This window comes from Pseudovirgaria hyperparasitica (genome assembly GCF_010093815.1).
Source record: "Pseudovirgaria hyperparasitica strain CBS 121739 unplaced genomic scaffold EJ05scaffold_2, whole genome shotgun sequence".
In the NCBI taxonomy this organism is placed as follows: domain Eukaryota; kingdom Fungi; phylum Ascomycota; class Dothideomycetes; order Acrospermales; family Acrospermaceae; genus Pseudovirgaria; species Pseudovirgaria hyperparasitica.
Window position 1 is genome coordinate 1,871,454 of NW_022985550.1, and position 18,040 is coordinate 1,889,493.

The window sequence follows — 18,040 nt, forward strand, 5'->3', positions numbered from 1 at the left end:
CAATCGCGCTACGAGCTACTGTCCCATACAATTGTTAGCCTCTACGCTTCACGCACCACATTCACTCTGTTCTTGTTCACAAGGCACGTCACACCACACGCGTGTCTACCGCCTGGCCTCAAGCATCCTGTTCACTGTCGAAACGCAGGACTGTCACCCAGAAAGCCTCCATCAGACCTCGCGGGCCTGAGCACATTGTCGGCCGCCAATTTCCCATTCTTTTGATACAAAACCTCCAATTTGGCCCGGGCGCGGACTGTCCATCTAAATCTGTACCGGTCTATCTTGTCGAACACTACACTACATCCCGTTGGAGAAACTCAGATCTCTCTTTTTGCTCCCTTCAATCGAACTTGAGCCATGGAGACCACCGACGCCAACGGCGTGAACGGCACTCACCCTGTCCATAGCTTTTCCCCCAAATTGAGCTCTGTGCCTCAAGGAGATTTTATAAGACACAGTCGGAAAACTAATGGCTCTGGTGTACAGGCTGATGATACCCGGATATGTGTGGTTATGGTTGGACTCCCCGCGAGGGGTAAGAGTCTGATAGCCCAGAAGGGTGAGTGACTGCTACTATGACAATGTTATGCTTGCTGACATTCACCTCACAGCTGTCCGCTACCTTCATTGGCTGTCCATCAAGGCAAAGGTGTTCAATGTCGGTCAGTATCGCCGCACTGCAACGCCAAACCCCTCGGCCGAGTTCTTCGACACCTCAAACCCCGAAGGTGAGCGTCTTCGCCGTGCCGCTGCCGAAGCCGCTGTCGCAGACATGGTAAAGTGGTTCAAGGAGCGTCAAGGTCTGATTGCATTCCTCGATGCCACAAACTCGACCAAGGACCGCAGGAGGTGGATCCAGGAGCGATGCGACCAAGACAACATTGAGACTTTGTTCGTAGAGTCCAAGTGCGACGATGAAGATTTGATCATGAGCAACATCTTGGAAGTCAAGACCACATCGCCAGACTACGTTGGCCAGGATCCAGAAGTTGCGGCGCAGGATTTCAGAAACAGGATCCGCAATTACGAGAAGGTCTACCAGACAATCGACGAAGATGAGTCGGATTTGACCTATGTCAAGCTGATCAATGTGGGACACCAAGTCATCATCAACAGGATTCAAGATTACTTGCAGAGTCGTGTGGTGTACTATCTGATGAACCTGCACATCAAGCCGAGAAGCATTTGGTTGTCAAGAGTAAGCACATGTAAACATGTCCGCGCACGGGCCTGACTAACGCTTCCTAGCATGGCGAATCCAACTTCAACTTATCAGGCCAAATCGGCGGCGATGCAGACATATCCGAGCGCGGCGAGCTCTACGCGAGACGTTTACCCGAACTTGTCGCACAATCTGCGGGCGACACCAAACTCACCATCTGGACCTCTACCCTCAAACGCACAATCCAAACCGCGCGTTTCCTACCGTTTGAGAAACTCGAATGGAAGGCTCTCGATGAGCTTGACAGCGGTGTGTGCGACGGCATGACGTACGGCGAAATCGAAGAAAAGTATCCCGAAGACTTCAAAGCGCGTGATGACGACAAATACAACTACCGCTATCTCGGGGGCGAGTCGTACCGCGACGTTGTGATCCGACTAGAGCCCATTATCATGGAGCTTGAGCGAAGCGAAAACATCCTCATAGTCACCCACCAAGCCATTCTGCGCTGCATCTATGCATACTTTATGAATGTGCCCCAGGAGAGGAGTCCGTGGATGGAGGTGCCACTGCACACGCTGATAAAGCTCACGCCCAAGGCATACAAGACGGAGGAGGAGCGCATGCCAGCCAAGATCCCAGCCGTCAGCACGTTTCGCGAAAAGGGCAGCAGTGCGAAACACCAAGAAAAAGAAGAAGGCGGCGATTAAATGTTGACTTTTTCTCGCAGGCCTCTTGGACACGGATGATAATGATGATGATGCTGATGATGATGATTGTGGTCGTCTTGCAAAGGTCGACACGCCTCTTGCGAAAGTCGATACGCCACTGGCCAGCGACTGACTGCGACGATTTTTATGTGGATTTATGATGGAATGCACACGATCGAATTTTCAATGTGCCGGGCGTTTTGGGCCGGTATGGTTAAACGGGGGGAAACTACAAAAATATTGGGATATCATCTGCAAAGGGAGAAAGTCATCGGATTGCTTTGAGTGCATGTTCTGTGTGCATACCGGGCTGGGCGGGAACTGAATAGACCTGGGCTGGACTGGGCTGGACTGGGCTGGACTGGGCTGGACTGGGCTGGACTGGGCTGGACTGGGCTGGACTGGGCTGGACTGGGCTGGACTGGGCTGGACTGGGCTGGACTGGGCTGGACTGGGCTGGACTGGGCTGGACTGGGCTGGACTGGGCTGGACTGTCCGGACTGGAGTGGGGGTTCATTCTTGTTGTTTCGCATGAGCACACATGGTTATTCTGATAGAATAGGCATGGATTAGCATAGCGTACCGTACGGAGGAGAGACACACTTGTTCAGCAGGTTAACCGTCACGTCAGGCGGAGACGGGCCGGGGCAAGATTAGATTCTTTCTCAACTACAGTTTAGTCAGACAATTGCCCCACGTAAACGGGCGAATGCATGCTTTCTTGCTTTCTTGCTTCCTTCCTTGAGTCTCTCTTTCCTTCTCTGTTTCCTTCTCTGTTTCCTTCTCCCTTTCTCTCTCTCGTTCGTCCTCCTCTATGATGATGATGACTATGACTATGACTATGAACTGCATTCCATTCCATGCTTGACAATTAGGTAGGTAAGGTAGGAAGGTAGGTAGGTAAAGTACCCAAGCATTAAGCAATAAATAACCAACAGTTGACCGTTGAACGCTGAAACGCAAACGATGCGTCCTGGCATGTTGATTTGCGTGACGGGATGGAGAAGAAGAGAAAAGAAAGAAAAGGGGAAAAAAAAGAAAGGGGGGAGGGGGGAGGTAACACTTCTCCTTTCATCTCCCTCTATCCTTTTCTCCCTTTCCCTCTCTCTCTCTCTCTCTCTCTCTCCTTCCTTGTCTCCCTCGCTCCAAGCAAGAAACCAAGAAACCAAGAAGAAAAAAAAAGGAGGAAAGCAACGAAGAAATCAAAAAAAAATCACATAAGAAGATGGAACTACAAGCCAGCAGCATACATAAGCCCATACCCCAAACTGACCACAACGGCAAACGTGAGCAGCGAACTGGGCACGCCGCGCGTAATAAAGTGTTTGACCTGCAGGTAGCGCTGGCCCGTCTGGGGGTCTTCCATCATGATGGCGGCTATATTTGAGAACATTTGTATTAGCAATCTGTCTTGATGTTTCACATTGGGGCAAGGGTCCACTTACTCATGTTCGGAAAGCCACTTGTCGGCAGGCCCATGGCGGCGCTGCACATGAGCACGCTGGCCATGACGAGCAGACGCGGGTGCGGCTCGTCCATGTTCGCGCCGACCTCGGCGACGAGCGGGAGCACAATCAGGGCCGCAACGGTATGGCTGATGAAGGTAGCGACGACGAGGATGAGGGCGGCGAAGACGAGCATGACGGCGTAGAGGCCGAGGCCATCGGTGCGGTCGGTGATGGCGTTTGCAATGGCGTGCAGGAGGCCCGAGGAGTTTACGGCTTTGCCGAGGGCGAGGCCGCCGGCGGCGAGGATGATGATGGTCCAGAGGAAGTTGTTGAAGTCTTCCTTTGTGAGGATGCCGCTGCCGAAGAAGAGGATGATGGGGATGATGGCTACGACGCCCATGTCGCCGAAGACGCCTTCGAGCTGGTGCGACACGCACCAGAGTGCGATAGTGACGAGCGTGGTGATGCTGATGAACCATTGGATGCCGGTGAAGCGGTCTTTCATTGGCCGGATTGGCACGATGGTTGTGCCGCGGCCGGGCTGAAAGGTGAGGAGCAGGAGGACCCAGATTAGGAGGATGCTGGTGATGCAGACGGGGAGTGCGATGAAGAACCATGCGCCCCATCCGACGGGCGGCGACATGTTCTGTAGGGCAATCAGGTTTTGAGGGGACGCGATGGGGGATGCCATGCCGCCGATGTTGGACGCGAGGGCGATGCCTAGGAGGAGTGCTCTGGACATGTTGGAGTCGGAAGGGAGGTTGCGAAGGATGGGCTTGGAATGTTAATTATTTCTGAATGCACAGCTATGAAGAGAAGAAGCACGTACCTGGATGATGGAGAAGCAGAGGACAGGGGCGGCGACGTTGCTTATCCACATGCTGGCGAACATGGCGACGAACATGCTCGTCAGGAGAACTGTTCGTGGTCTTGTACCTGCTTTGCTCAGCACGAATGTTGCCATTCGCTTCGCGATGTTGAACTTTGACAGGGCAGCAGCGATTGTGAAGCCTCCAAGCAATAGCATTATGACTGGTGTCCACATTGCTGCAAAAACATAGGAGGCTGCCGGCTTGGCGTCTAGTCGCTTATAGGGCTTCTCATCTGACCGGACGACCTGCAGAACGACGGCGAGGAATGGTACTAGAAGCGACGTGACGAAGAGAGGAATAGCTTCCGTCGCCCAAAGTAAACTGACAAACACAACGAGTGCCAGACAGTTTTGCTGTTCTGGCTTCTCCATGATGGGTATCGTGAGGAGGACCACGAATATGGCGATGATGACGACAAGAGTGTAGAACGTCGAGCTGAGGAGCCAGCTTGGACAAGTATATCGACCAACCGGTGTCGAGATCTCCTTCATATCAAGATGTGCCTCATCTCCTTGCAGTCGTGCTTTTGACGGATCTGTATCTTGTCCGAGAATGGTCTGCCGTAGACCCATGTTGGCAGCCTGAGCTTTGCGCTCAATACCGATCATTTCTCTCCAGACCGTGTTGCGCTCCCAGACGACATGTTCTCGTAGATGTAATCTTAGCTCTCTCTTCGCAACTTCAACATCTCCCTGAGTAACAAGTCTTGCGTACGCTTCTTCGATCTTTATTAGTGTCTCTCCAAGCCGATCCATGGTCGACTGCTGGAAAGGGTACGCCGCGTCTACGTTTTGCTGGATATATGGTCGCTTCAAATTTCGGTCCAGAATCTTGTCGTACTTCTTCAGCACCTTGGTGAAACCGGTTTTGTTCAATTGTATGAAAGAACGAAGCTCACAGACGTTGACGTAGTGGCTCACTGTCCGCTTCTTGAGTGTGATGCCCGTGTCGTAGAGCGCTGACATGGCCTGATCTGCATAGTCGTCAAAGATCCGGCTGTCGCGACGTCTTGAAGAAGACATGTCTCCGGTAGAAACCCTGAGATCATCCATAGAGTCCATCGTGCCTCGGGACTTTGGCTTTTTCAAAGAGGTACCCTCATTTGCATCATCGTCGCTATCGTCGTCGTCTGCATCGTCGCGCCCCGACTTTTGACTCCATGTACTTGATCGTCTTACTTTGCCGAAGCCAGAGAAGCTCTTGAACATGCTCTGCTGTCGGGCTCGGTTCGATTTGCTCAGTAGTCGGCTCGAGCCTAGCCCTTCAGCATCTTCACTCTCCATGTCATCCTGCTCTTCCTCGTAGCTTTCCTCGTCTTGCAGTAAGCTGTCAACCTCGCCATAGATTTCCAGCTCTTTCAGCCTGTAGAAAGAACATATCTTTTCCAGTTCGTGGTCCAGATGGCTGGAGAAGATTTTGTCCGGGTCATCAATAGAGCCTACCTCCAACAAAGGCGAGGATTCTGCATCGTTCGTAGTGGCTCCACTCTTCTGGTGTATTTGCTTCTCAAGGGAGTAGATACTATAGGCGCGCAGCTCGTTAGTGGCGAGGCCCGTTGTACAGTCAATGGCTCAAGACTCACAGCTTCTTGAGGTTACTGTAGGCAATATAGTGGCTGCTCCAGTCCGGGACGGCATTGAACTGGATGCTATGCGAGAATTTCATCTCAGCCTCCTCAAGAAGCCTCTCTAGCTTCTCCCTCCTCTTGCGCTCTTGTAGGGCCTCTCTCGGACTGACAGCTAGCTTGCTGGAGGCCTTAGGGATAGGTTGGAGTTCGTAGGAACTGGAGAGACTGCCGTTTCGAAGAGAATGGTCAGCCAGAGCGGGCAGATACGATGTCCGCGGGGGAGAAGGTGTGGGGAGAAGGTGACAGCAAGCGGATAGGCAGAAGGTGTCATATGCACAGCGTAAAGCAACGTTAATTAGTGGTAAATAGCGGAGTTTGAATTCTCAGAGTGTGTGGCATCCAGTTCCACCTCGCTGCAAGAGAGGGCTGATGAGGCGTAACAGGCGTGTCGAGACTGGCAATTTGATTCGCTGCGTTATGCTGCACACACCACCCGTGCACAGGCAACAAGGGCTAAAAGTGCCCCCACGGATCATTGGGGTGCTGCGGCGGCCAACTGCGCTTTTACCAGTTCCTCGTCTCGTGTCATTCTCACTTACAACAACAACAACAACAACACGTATCGTATCTCTATCGATACTATCGCTGACACTCTACGAAACCTCTCGACAGCCAGAGCACCAGCATTAGCATCGATTGCTTGGCGGTCAAGCCTCAATCCCTGGAGAAACCCGTCAGATTGGTTCTACATGCCCGCCTGACCGCGTTCACCATGCATTCACTCATGCACGCAAAAACAGCCTTGTATTCTCGCCCAACGTCCACATATCACATCACGCGCACGCAAATACGGAGATATTGCAATCACCCTTGAGACAGCTTGGATTCTTCGTCGTGGCCCGCAACCGGACATCCACCATGACCCTCTTCTAAATACTGATAGCATACAAGCAGCCTCTTCATCTCAACCGTCTCCTGTACGCTCACATATCCGCATCCATCGACAGGTCTTCCACAGGTAGACACGTCTCTTACACGTAGGCACAGGAATAGCTCCCCAATTCATAGCCAGTGGCTGCTTTGACATTTGTGAAACCGGGGTACTCGACCGCGTTCGAGTCGGTAGGCGCGAAGCTTCTGCAAATACCGTTCCTTGGATCAATCAGCCTTTTACCATGCAATGGCTTCTCCGTGGCAATGTATTACCTGTATATGGTACATTTCCATCTCACATCAGGTCCAAATGAACGCAGCCATCTGATCTCCGGCGGAGCATTATTACACACGGAGTGATCGCTGCCCCCAAACAAATGCACGCAGGTACCTTGCCAGTCTGGCTCGGTGCAGGCATAGACCTAGGCTCTTATTAGCCATCGTACTCTCTACGGTGTGGCGTGTAGTCGACGTACATGCGATCCAGCCTGACTATCAGCTGCATCAGCAGTCCTGTTTCCCCCTTCCAAAATACTAGCGGGGATTGCGGTATCGTGAGGATAGGCTACAGACAGAGTGGGACAGGCAGTAAGGTAGGTGGATAGAACAAGGGAGATTGTGGAGATGAAACGCATGATGAAGACTATCAAGTAGCAGGTTACTTGCAATAGTGAGGCTAGAGGAAGAGCTCGGAGTGACCGGCAATTGTAAGAATGTTGTTGATTTGAGGCGATGGCGATGAGATGGTTGAGATGAATCGCACTCAATGAACTACTTATACTCACTCATGAGTCCCGGAGACGGTAATGGCACCTGCTGACACCCTCTTGAAGCAGGAACATCAAACACGCTTGCTTCGTACCTGTACCTACTACCGTCACTACTCTCCTCGACAATAGATGGCGATTGGGTTGACATGATTGCTTGGTTGCTTTCAATCAGTCACCGGTTTCTCGCTCGGACATCCTATATCTACATGGAGTAAAGTCTTGAAGATGAGTAGTACTGGTACAATACATATCTCTAAGCTTCGAACATAGGACATGCATAGTTTCCAAGTGGAGTTGTTCGTTATCCTCTCTGCATATGGATTTTGCTGTCCCTAGAGCATAGTAGAGGAAAGCTTTTGCTGCGGAGTAAGGAGAAGCCTCAATCGGGATCCTCCAGGTATCATCACAACGCCGTCATGAGTCCGAGAAACGACTGTAGTTGGTGAGGTCTGAAACTCGTCGCTGCTTCTGCCTCCAAACGATCCATACCTCTCACCTGCCTAGTCGCTGCTCCTGTCCAACCAAGCTACTATAGGACAGTACGTCCGTCCATGGTGGTGAGCGAGCCAAGCTCGTACGATGGAGCCGAGTACCTGTCGGACCCTTAAATAGCGTCTGCTTCTTGGTGCAGAGAGCCAGGCCTATGTCAACATTACATCAACGTCCCTTATAAACCACCATGAGGTGATGGAGAGACGAGGATGCCAACACCAACTGCACCGCATGATGCATCCAACAGTTCGCATTCTGCATATGGTAAGCAGTATAAATGCCCGTGTCTCCATATCCCCACGATCGACAATTCTCCACCAACGTGCATTAGGCTATTCTAGCCATGTACACCAATCATATCACAGCCTAAGGCAACAGGGCACGTGCGCGCAGACGTCAATGCACGTCTTCTGCTAGAAACCCCGCCCCCGCAGCGTCAAAAATTTGCCAATCACTTGCTGTTTAGACAGTTTCGTCTTGCTGTCTGCGCCACGCCTTGTCAAGTGAATTCCGTTGGGAAGCCAGACCTCGACCATGGCCTGCTGATCCTGTCGGGTCCTGGATAAAGTGCGTCTCCATCCCCGGCCAGAAACCATGTATGACTCGACCTCGTCGCCCTTGCTTTAAAACTATACACCGTCTCTCGGGGTGCTTCTACTTGAGCTGCCAAATATGACGGATCACCAGCATGCAATGTCAATTGAAGAGCAGGCCGACATTCTGGAACGAGTGACGAGCCTGGCGACCACTTTCAGCACTTGCGTCGAGGCGTTTGGCCTAGTTCATCCGGTGAGACAGAGCGACCGGCCACAGAAGCTCGCAATCACGAGATTAGGCATCGAGCAAAGTCGGCTGCTCATTTTCGGTGATGCTGTAGGCATATCATCGCCGCCGCGCTCCATAGCGACGCATATGATACCGTCGAGACCTGGCGCTTTAAACCCCGATCCAAACGAACCAGTCAATTTTGGGGAACGAGACGCTCGTCTTGATGACCCCGAGATACGGCAACAAGTCGAGAACACACTCAATGAAATCCTCGAGCGTCCGGTGTCGTTGTCGCGAGAAGATATGATGCAACAGTATGGGATGACCTCACCGAAGAAACCTGTGCCGTTTGAACCCCCACTCGACACCACCCGAATCGAAGCGTTCCGCGAGAAGTTTGGACTGCTGCATGATCTTGTTGGGCAATACATCGTTGCGAGACGAGGCCAATCCATGACCACCCAACACTGGTATGTTAACGACGTAGCGAAATTCGAATCCTTTGTTCAAATGGTACGGTCACAAGTCAACAAGCTTATCGCTTTATTTAACGTCGAAGAGTGTGTCGATCGTGGCATGAGCATCGACATCAAGGCACTAGGCTGGCACCCCGACATCAGCGGTCCGGTTGTGCGGCGAGATTGGGAGAAGCTCCGGCTCATCGCCGAAGCCTGTAAGGATGACTATCCACAGTACGTCAAAGCAACCGCCACGGCGCTTGAGTATCTCAATCGGACATGGCGAGAGGCCAATCAGGTCACACCAACGTTACCCCGGAAGAGTCCCACCATCACCATCACCAAAGAACCGCCGAACGGTACCGAGAAGAAAAAGCCTGGTCGTCCAGGCTGGCTCAAATCTCTCCTCGGCAAAAAGAACAAATCCGAAAGAGCGACGACCACGCTATCATCATCCAACGACTCCGAACATGGGCGCTCCAAATCAGTCGACATCTCGCCGTCTGAACCCTTCACTCTGCTCGAACGTACACGCTCAAAATCTCTCTCCGCAACATCGACGGACAAGCCCCTCCCCAACCCGCACACAGTGGAACATACATACCTATCATCCGACGCCTCTACCAGCGAAATCGCAAACCCGGGCGCAGCGTCAATCGCAGCCCTGTCAACGCAGGAGACCTCTTCACCACTCTCTACTCAAGAGCAACAACAACAACAACAACAACTCCCTTCCCCACCATCGCCCAAACCAATCCACACACCCACAAACACATTCACCAAAATCGATTCCCCACAAGCCTCCACCTCGCCAGACGGCGTCTTCCCAGCTCTGCTAGCCAAAGTCGACACGTACAACAGTATGATTGAGCGGCACGACCAGTACGCAGGCATAGGACGTGTCGAGACCAAGGATCAGCGGCACATTGCGCACGGCTGGCACAACTGACTTGAAAGTCTGTGTGTTTGTCTGTCTATCTATCTATCCTATCTAATCTAGGGAGGATTTGGGGGATGTGAAGTGTTCTACTACCCGATGGTGATTGATCGATTGATTGATAGATTGATCAACACAGCGTTTCTAGTGTAAGACTTTTCAAATGTATATCAGCAAAGTACCAAAACACAACGAAGAAAGAACGAGGCGCAAAGGCGCCGTGGGAGCGAGAGAGAAAGAAGTCGGCCTGTATTTTCCATACATACCCTTGTCGTTTAATCCATTCATCCACCCATCCACCCATCCACCCATCCACCCATCCACCCATCCAGCTCAGACGGACAGACGGCGATGTTAGAAGAGAGCAAGGATTAGTGTATTTCTTCTATTAATATATATCCAAAGTTCCTACCCATACATACCATATCGTACCATACCCACACCCAATCAAGCGCAGCACATCAACATTTAACTTACGTTCATGCCTGTCTCGCCAGTATTGTCAGTCGTGACGTCGATATCGATCTCTGGATTCGGGATGATGTGTGTGTGTGTGTGTGTGTGTGTGTGTGTGTGTGTGTGTGTATGTATACGTCCTACTTACTAACTAGACGACTGACATAGTATAGCCAGGTAGGAGTAGGTAGGGTAGGAGTAGGTAGGGTAGGAGTAGGTAGGGTAGGAGTAGGTACTCAGTAAAGTGATAACCAATCGAACTACTACGCATAACAACAGCATTATTATACTATACTGTATTCAGGTCGTTCACATATTCATGTATCCCATTTTCTATTACTTATCATCATGATCATCATTATCAAGAGCTATATATCCTATATCTCATATCTAGCCCAGCTCCAGACTACTATCCATCCATCCATCCATCCCATATACCCTTCCTCAATATACCCCTTCTTCTTCCTCCCCCCAAAGCTCCTCCTCCAAGCACCCTCCTCCAAGCTCAAAGCACATCCATCCAAGCACGTCCTCGGTCGCAAAGATGCCCTACTAGTAGTCCACGACGACTCAACCTCAACCAAAAAAAAGCCAGAATGCTACTTTATGCATGTATGCATGCATGCACGTTCTCAAAAAATACCAATACCAAATATCCAATACTTATATCGTACCCACGCCATTGCCATTGCCATTGCCATACCCACGCCATGCAAGCCATGCAAGCCATGCAAGCCATAAAACTCCCTCGCACCGCTTCTACGAATCCAGATAACAAGAAAGCAACGAAACGCAGAAATTGTAACACCCCCCAAAGCAAATAATATTTCATAGGTCATCATAACAAGGCTTCAACGAGCTGTATAAGATCCCCTTTTCCAGCCACAAATCCCCCAAAACTACCCCCTTAGTTACTACATACGTCATGCATACCGCGTACTACTACCACGATGCGCCAACGGCGGCGGCACAGGCCCGCTCCACGCCATATCACTACCATGATGAGGACTCGACGAGCCGATGTGCGCAGCACCAGCACCGGTATTACTACCCCCATGCGGCCGACCAGCGCTCCCTCCGCCCCTACTACGCCCGTAGAAGCCCGCCATACCAGCCGGCGGCAACACGGGCGGGGCAACAGGTATCAGCTTCCTCGACCGCCTCCTACGGCGACAACAGCCGATGATGCAGCTCAGGATGCCGAGGAGGAGGAGGCCGCCGACGCCGGCGCTCACGCCGATGACGAGCGACCTGTTGCGCTCGACCCAGCTGGAGATGCGGCCGCCGAGGGAGGAGCCGTCGCAGCGGCCGTTCTGGCAGCGGCCGCCGCCGCCGCAGTCGGTGCCGTCGAGGAAGTTTTGCTTGAGGCCGTAGCAGACGCCCGGGCCGAATTCGGGGGAGCCGCAGGAGATGCTGCAGGAGGAGTCGTCGCAGGCGTAGGTGTCGTTGCCCTGGGTGTAGGAGCCCATGACTGTTTTGCACTGCATGTCGCGCGATGTGCATTGGCCGGAGGTGCATTGGAGGTTGTTGGAGCAGGATGTGCCGTCTGGGGTCTGGACGTCCGTGGGGCAGGTGGCGGCGGTGCCGGAACATCTTTCTTCGGGATCGCATTCGCCGGTGGAGGCGCGGCAGACAGTTGAGGAGGAGGCGAGTTGGCAGGATGAGCAGCAGGGCTCGTTGGCGTCGTCACAGACAGCGTTGTTCCTGAAGCGGCAGGTTGCCCCGTCGCAGCAGGCGTTGTTGCCGCAGTTGTCGGCACCGCCACAGTCGCATTGCTCGTCGCCCTCGACGATGCCGTTGCCGCATTGCTGGCCGGTGACCAAGGTCACGTCGCGGTTGTTTGTGAAACAAGACGTCGAGACGGAGCGGCGACTAAAAGCTGAGCATATGTTGCCAATGGTGCATTGGGAGAAGGCCGAGATGCCGTTGGATGTGCTGGGGTTCATGATGAATTGTGCTTGGGCGTCACAATTGCTGGTGCTCTGAAGAGGACAGCATTGTTGGGCATTGACAGTTGTACCGTCGCTACAGGTTTGACTTGTGCAGTCATGAACTGCGCCAAATGTGTGGCCAGTTTCGTGGCTATCCGTGTTAGCATGATCACTCGATTCAGATGGCATAACGGAACTCACGCTATAATCTGCCATTCTGATCCTCCACCGCCAGTCCTGTATACAACATTGGCACCAGCAACAGTCTCGGCACTGTTTCCTCCATTCGCCTGCGAGCCCTGGATGCAAGCTTGTCCAAGCCAAGCAAGACCAACGGCAGAGTCGGTCGCACATGTCGAAAGTAGTGTCCAGTGAGAGTTGTTGTCAGACTGCTCACCGCGCCATTGCGAGAACAGATTCAGTCTCTGTTCAATGTTGATATTCTGCGAGCAAGGCACGTTCCAGGCAGGACTGCCCGAGGACGACGAACACGCTGGTGAGGAAGTTATGCTCTTGAGACCCAGAGTGATGTTGAAGGTCCTCTCATATATGTCCGATGCGGAATTCATGACGTCGATGATGTTGTCGCTGACGGCAGACGTATTCGAGTTGAACTCGGCGAGATAATTGCAGTCGTAGGCCACGCCTACCAGTGCAACTTGACGGGAGGACGGACAGCCAGTCGTCTGCCCAATGGTCGAGACAAGATTGACACCAGCAGAGTTACCCCCTGGGGTGCCATCTATCTGGCGCTTGCCCAGGAGTGAATCGATCGAGGCAGCCCAGAAGCTCTCATCGCGTCGCAACATCCGCGCATACACAGGATGCTCAGGCGCCGTATTGAACAGCAACGTATCCGCCCTGCAAGCCTTCTCCTGTCCGTCTCTCTTCAACTCCGAATGGCCCATGGAATGCGCCGAGATATCAGAATCGCGCCACAGCACCATATATTCATCCTCACTGTCCTCGATACTCGGGTCCAACTCATGCCTTGACGTCCTGTAGTTCGACGCAAGCTGGACATGATGCGAAACGTGGTTCACCGCAAACGATCCCGAGAACGTCGGATGGACACCATCCTTTTGCACATAGACTCGCGCCGAGCCAGCTCTTTCCCACTTCTCCGCCTGTGTCCACACCCACGCCGTGCCCTTGTACACTTTGTGATTCGAGCGCACCAACGGCTCCGAACGCTCGATCCCGTCGGAACCTATGACAGTTATCGTCGCTCCCTCTGCTATAATATCGTGATTGGGCTCGAGCGAGAGTTTGGCGTAGGTATTGAAGAAGTGGAAGGACAGGTCGAAGTGCGAGAGATGGTGTATACGGCCATTATTCGTGTGTATGGTGGCATTCTGCACGTTTGCAAGAGCTGTGATCGGATTTCGACTCGTCGACCTGGCAAAGACGTCTGTGGCGAAGGCGAGTGCAGTGGTGAGGAGTGGTAGTATCAACATCATATCCAGCGATGAATCAACTTCCCCGGGCTCCAGGACGAGGAGCGAACGCGATGCGAGCGTGGAAGATTCACAGCGAGCAGGGAGAAAGGCGTGTAGGTTAGGAGAAGTAATTAACGAAAGTAGAAGTTTGTGAATAGCATTGGCCGTAGAGGGAACAGGACGAAAAGAAAGTAAGCAAAGCCATGTAGTGGTATTAGTGGTGGTGGTGGTGGGTGTGCCAGGTGGTGGGTGTGTGGGAAGAAGGCTGTGCAGGCAGAGGCAGGCCCCTCTTCGTGCTCAGTGTCGAATCGTTCTCATCAAAAAAAGGATTTGCCGGGCGGCCGAATCTCAACTGAATCTCACTGAAATCAGCGGGCCCAGGCAGCCCAGACAGCCCCAGACAGGCCAAACAGGGCGGGGCGCATAGGGCATGGATTAGGGGGGACATGGATGATGGATTGGGCTGGGTGAGATGATTTTTGGGGGGGGTGTTGCATGCGGCGTACGCACCTTACCACCCACTGATTACCCACTACCCACCCACCACCCACTACCCCCCCAGCTACAATGCCGCCGCCGAACAAGGCTAGAAAAGTGCTGGGCGCAACGCGTCAAACTTGGCGTGCAGGTAGCCTTACTTCGACTCACTTTTCCAAGATTTTCGCCTCCGATTTGCCGCGCTATTACACGTCCTCACTCTGAAACGCATATCAAACCATTCCGTCACTGCGAGCGAGACTTCGACTGTTGTTAACATCAACCACCATTAAATTCATTGGTCTTCCTTTTTGCTTGCATTTGAGAATTTCTGTATACATTCGTGGTGCTGCTCAACACATCCTCGCCACCCTGTCTGGTGCTTGCTGATGGATGGTGGAGAACACACACACCACTGTACTGCGGTCTTGGACTGCATAACTACACCAATTATTACAGCCTTAGGATATCGCTATCGCGTAACTAACTAATAAACGCCCAGATACAATGCGCCACTGGCCTGTTCCTTGCGCCCGCAGCTTCTACTTCTTCTTCTCTGCCTGCACTATCTCGATGATCTTCTCCACAACGGATGGGTCGGATAACTGTGTCAGTCTGAGTCAGCCGCATCTTCAACTCCTGCAAAGCTTCATCTTGACTTACTGTTGTGATATCGCCAAGCTGGTCCTCCTCGCCCGCCAAAATCTTTCTTAGGATTCGGCGCATGATCTTGCCCGACCGTGTCTTGGGCAGGTCGGGAACGACATGAATGGCCTTGGGCGCGGCGAATGGGCCGATGGACTTGCGCACTTGTAGAACGAGGTCCTTCTTGGTCTGATCTGTGAGATCGTTGCCTTCTTTGATAGATACAAACGCGTTGATGGCTTGGCCAGTGAGTTCGTCGTTCACTCCCACAACGGCGGCCTCCCCGACAATGGCTGTCTTGCTTAGTTCCGTGTCTTATCTCCGGCTATATGGTTTATACTTACGGTGTTCAATGAGTGCAGCTTCAATCTCTGCCGTCGATAGACGATGCCCAGACACGTTGACGACATCGTCTACGCGGCCACGGATCCAGTAGTAGCCTTCGTGGTCACGACCCGCTCCATCCCCGGTGAACTTGCTTGGCATTAGTACATCCCAACTCGACATTCTGCTCTAGTCACTCACGTAGTAGCCCTTGTATACATTCAAGTATGTGTCCATGTAACGCTTGTGGGCGCCCCAGACCGTTCGGGCCATGCTTGGCCATGGCTGCTTGAATGCGAGCACACCTTCGACATCGTTTCCGTGTATCTCCTCGCCAGAGACAGGGTCAATAATCGCGGGCTCAATCCCGAAGAACGGAAGAGAGGCACTGCCAGGCTTGGTTGGAGTGATACCACCCAGAGGAGTGATGACGTGGGATCCGGTCTCTGTCTGCCAGTATGTCTAGAATGACATGTGAGTTGAAAGTCCTCCCTGGACGTGTGACAACGACTTACGTCTACTACGTGTGCGACCTTCTTCCCTACTGTGTCGTGGTACCATTTCCATACCTCAGCAGCAATCGGCTCACCGACTGACCCCAGAACACGGAGCTTCTTCATCTGTGCCTTGACGTGCTCATCACCTGCACGCTTGAGAAGTCGAAGAGCGGTAGGTGCAACGTAGAATTGCGTCACACCATGTTTCTCAACCACATTCCAGTAGCGAGAAAAGTCTGGGTATGCTGGTGTACCTTCGAACACAACGGTCGCGACACCGAGCACTAGCGGAGCGTAGACAACATACGTGTGGCCAGTGATCCAACCAACGTCACCACCACAGAAGAAGACGTCGTCGGGGTGAATATCGAACACGTACTTGCCAGTAGCAGCAGCTCCAAGCAAGTAGCCAGCTGTAGTGTGCATGACACCCTTTGGCTTGCCTGTCGAGCCAGAAGTGTACAAGAGGAACAACGGGTCCTCCGAGTTCATAGACTCAGGGGCAATGTAGTTGGGCCACTTCTCGACCTCCTCATGCCACCACAGGTCGCGACCCTTTGTCCATGGAACCTCTGTACCGGTACGCTTGTAGACAAGACATCCTCGGACGTCAGGACACTGCTTCAGCGCTTCGTCGACAATCTTCTTCGTGCCAATGACCTTTCCACCACGCTTGCCCTCATCCGTAGTGATAACGACCTTGGACTCGGCATCAATGATGCGGTCACGCAGTGAGTCGGACGAGAACCCAGCAAAGACAACAGAGTGCACAGCACCGATCCTCGTACAGGCGAGGAACGCAATGACGGCCTCGGGGATCATAGGTAGGTACAGAGCAACAGTGTCGCCCTTCTTGACGCCCATCTCTTTGAGGACAGCGGCTAGCCGACACACCTCACGGAGAAGCTCTCCGTATGTGATGGTGCGACCCTCGCCCTCCTCATCAGCCTCGTAGATGATGGCTGGCTTATCCGGATTCTTGAACGCATGACGATCGACGCAATTGTACGATGCATTCAGACGTCCCTCGAGGAACCATGCATTGTCGCCATTTTTGAAGCTACCGGAATGAACAGTCTGGAAGTCGCGCTCCCAGGTGAGCAGCTGGCGGGCTAAGTCACCCCAGAAGACATGGGGCTGCTCGATGGACTGTTTGTATAGTCTCTTGTAGTCGTCAAGATCCTTCAGATGGGTGGTTTTGTCCTTGGACGTGTGGTTGCTGGAGTAGTGTGTTAGTGAGGCCGGAGAAGGCTACGTCAAGGGCGTAGGTAGTGGACAAGTGAGCTCTAGCTGCCCCGCCAGCCCAAGAAAGAGGCGCGAGCTCGTCGTTGACCCCGCACTCGGCGAACAGCTGGGGCCCTCGATTCACGAGAGCTTGAGATCGTCGCGTGTGTCTGACGTCAAAGGAATGTGTAGATGTGTGGAAGGAAGGCTGGAAAGTGCTTCTTGAAGCGTGGAAGAGGAACAGGAGGAACTTACTCGAGATATCCCTTCGGAATTGGATACGTCTCTACCTGATGCGCTTCCTGCACAACAGCGCCCTCCGGGGCTTTCGGAGGCTGGATTGGACCCTCTGACATGGTGACTGTATATCAGTGTGGCCAATTGAACGATGGGCTGTGAGATACTGAAGAGTTGAGGTAAGGAGAATGGCCTGCAGGACAGCTGGGGGTCGAGCGGCTATTGTATGCCGGGCAAAGGGCAGCTTCTGCTCGCGCGTGTGGAACCGTATCGGTAACTCTGGATGTGCTAGGGTGACGGGCTATGCAGGTGCAATTTGAGTACTAGGGTGGGAGTGGAGCTCTTCAAGTGGCCAAGTGGTGTACTATATGGCAAAAAAACTGATGGTTGTGGAAGAGTAGTGAAGGTCAAGAGGTTCGGATAGTGAACAGAAGCAGTAGAGGAGCAACGTGAGCGGCCGGCGTGGTCTATATACAACACAGTGTAACTAAAGATGATGATGATGATGCAAGCCAGGCTCCCAGTCGCATTATGATGTGCATCCCGTCTTCCGTCCATACAAGCAAAACGTATCTCAGTCAGGTATAGGTAGGTAGTAGGTAATTAGTGTGGAATGGTTCCTCTACTCGTTTGTGGCCACGATCGTCACATTATGACTGGAAAACACGGCAATAGAACGTCAACGGAACA

At 52.7% G+C, this 18,040-nt stretch overlaps 6 protein-coding genes across 6 annotated transcripts; 3 read left to right on the top strand and 3 right to left on the bottom strand.

The window, feature by feature from the left end:
* The first annotated feature begins 85 nt into the window (after positions 1 to 85).
* On the top strand, positions 86 to 1,999 carry EJ05DRAFT_200032 (fructose-2,6-bisphosphatase-like protein). Its single transcript, XM_033739734.1, has 3 exons — positions 86 to 562; positions 615 to 1,201; positions 1,252 to 1,999. The coding sequence occupies exons 1-3, from the start codon at positions 361 to 363 to the stop codon at positions 1,873 to 1,875; spliced, it is 1,413 nt and encodes a 470-aa protein (XP_033604638.1). The 5' UTR covers positions 86 to 360; the 3' UTR covers positions 1,876 to 1,999.
* A 550-nt stretch (positions 2,000 to 2,549) lies between these two features.
* On the top strand, positions 2,550 to 3,259 carry EJ05DRAFT_473106 (uncharacterized protein). The gene has a single exon (XM_033743322.1). It carries the CDS (start codon positions 2,842 to 2,844, stop codon positions 3,094 to 3,096), a length of 255 nt encoding a protein of 84 aa, XP_033604639.1. The 5' UTR covers positions 2,550 to 2,841; the 3' UTR covers positions 3,097 to 3,259.
* Positions 2,926 to 6,282, bottom strand: EJ05DRAFT_473108 (SPX-domain-containing protein). Its single transcript, XM_033743323.1, has 4 exons — positions 5,778 to 6,282; positions 4,153 to 5,716; positions 3,321 to 4,098; positions 2,926 to 3,252 (listed from the first exon to the last, which is right to left on the bottom strand). The coding sequence occupies exons 1-4, from the start codon at positions 5,858 to 5,860 to the stop codon at positions 3,107 to 3,109; spliced, it is 2,571 nt and encodes an 856-aa protein (XP_033604640.1). The 5' UTR covers positions 5,861 to 6,282; the 3' UTR covers positions 2,926 to 3,106.
* Positions 6,283 to 8,501: 2,219 nt separating this feature from the next.
* EJ05DRAFT_200001 (uncharacterized protein) lies at positions 8,502 to 10,534 on the top strand. Its single transcript, XM_033739732.1, has one exon. It carries the CDS (start codon positions 8,630 to 8,632, stop codon positions 10,130 to 10,132), a length of 1,503 nt encoding a protein of 500 aa, XP_033604641.1. The 5' UTR covers positions 8,502 to 8,629; the 3' UTR covers positions 10,133 to 10,534.
* An 874-nt stretch (positions 10,535 to 11,408) lies between these two features.
* EJ05DRAFT_200296 (uncharacterized protein) lies at positions 11,409 to 14,063 on the bottom strand. The gene is made up of 2 exons (XM_033739736.1): positions 12,709 to 14,063; positions 11,409 to 12,658 (listed from the first exon to the last, which is right to left on the bottom strand). The coding sequence occupies exons 1-2, from the start codon at positions 13,965 to 13,967 to the stop codon at positions 11,500 to 11,502; spliced, it is 2,418 nt and encodes an 805-aa protein (XP_033604642.1). The 5' UTR covers positions 13,968 to 14,063; the 3' UTR covers positions 11,409 to 11,499.
* Positions 14,064 to 14,588: 525 nt separating this feature from the next.
* EJ05DRAFT_473111 (acetate--CoA ligase) lies at positions 14,589 to 17,830 on the bottom strand. Its single transcript, XM_033743324.1, has 6 exons — positions 17,369 to 17,830; positions 15,908 to 17,108; positions 15,594 to 15,854; positions 15,413 to 15,542; positions 15,087 to 15,361; positions 14,589 to 15,028 (listed from the first exon to the last, which is right to left on the bottom strand). Exons 1-6 carry the CDS (start codon positions 17,467 to 17,469, stop codon positions 14,966 to 14,968), a joined length of 2,031 nt encoding a protein of 676 aa, XP_033604643.1. The 5' UTR covers positions 17,470 to 17,830; the 3' UTR covers positions 14,589 to 14,965.
* Between the last annotated feature and the right edge of the window lie 210 nt (positions 17,831 to 18,040).

Coding starts and splice junctions, on each gene's coding strand:
- EJ05DRAFT_200032 (XM_033739734.1), top strand. CDS start 361: ATGGAGACCACCGACGCCAACGGCGTGAACGGCACTCACCCTGTCCAT. Junction 563..614: donor GAGTCTGATAGCCCAGAAGG/GTGAGTGACTGC, acceptor TTCACCTCACAG/CTGTCCGCTACCTTCATTGG. Junction 1,202..1,251: donor GAAGCATTTGGTTGTCAAGA/GTAAGCACATGT, acceptor AACGCTTCCTAG/CATGGCGAATCCAACTTCAA.
- EJ05DRAFT_473106 (XM_033743322.1), top strand. CDS start 2,842: ATGCGTCCTGGCATGTTGATTTGCGTGACGGGATGGAGAAGAAGAGAA.
- EJ05DRAFT_473108 (XM_033743323.1), bottom strand. CDS start 5,860: ATGAAATTCTCGCATAGCATCCAGTTCAATGCCGTCCCGGACTGGAGC. Junction 5,717..5,777: donor TACAGTAACCTCAAGAAGCT/GTGAGTCTTGAG, acceptor GCGCGCCTATAG/TATCTACTCCCTTGAGAAGC. Junction 4,099..4,152: donor TCTGCTTCTCCATCATCCAG/GTACGTGCTTCT, acceptor TAACATTCCAAG/CCCATCCTTCGCAACCTCCC.
- EJ05DRAFT_200001 (XM_033739732.1), top strand. CDS start 8,630: ATGACGGATCACCAGCATGCAATGTCAATTGAAGAGCAGGCCGACATT.
- EJ05DRAFT_200296 (XM_033739736.1), bottom strand. CDS start 13,967: ATGATGTTGATACTACCACTCCTCACCACTGCACTCGCCTTCGCCACA. Junction 12,659..12,708: donor TCAGAATGGCAGATTATAGC/GTGAGTTCCGTT, acceptor TAACACGGATAG/CCACGAAACTGGCCACACAT.
- EJ05DRAFT_473111 (XM_033743324.1), bottom strand. CDS start 17,469: ATGTCAGAGGGTCCAATCCAGCCTCCGAAAGCCCCGGAGGGCGCTGTT. Junction 17,109..17,368: donor ATTCCGAAGGGATATCTCGA/GTAAGTTCCTCC, acceptor ACACTACTCCAG/CAACCACACGTCCAAGGACA. Junction 15,029..15,086: donor AGCTTGGCGATATCACAACA/GTAAGTCAAGAT, acceptor AGACTGACACAG/TTATCCGACCCATCCGTTGT.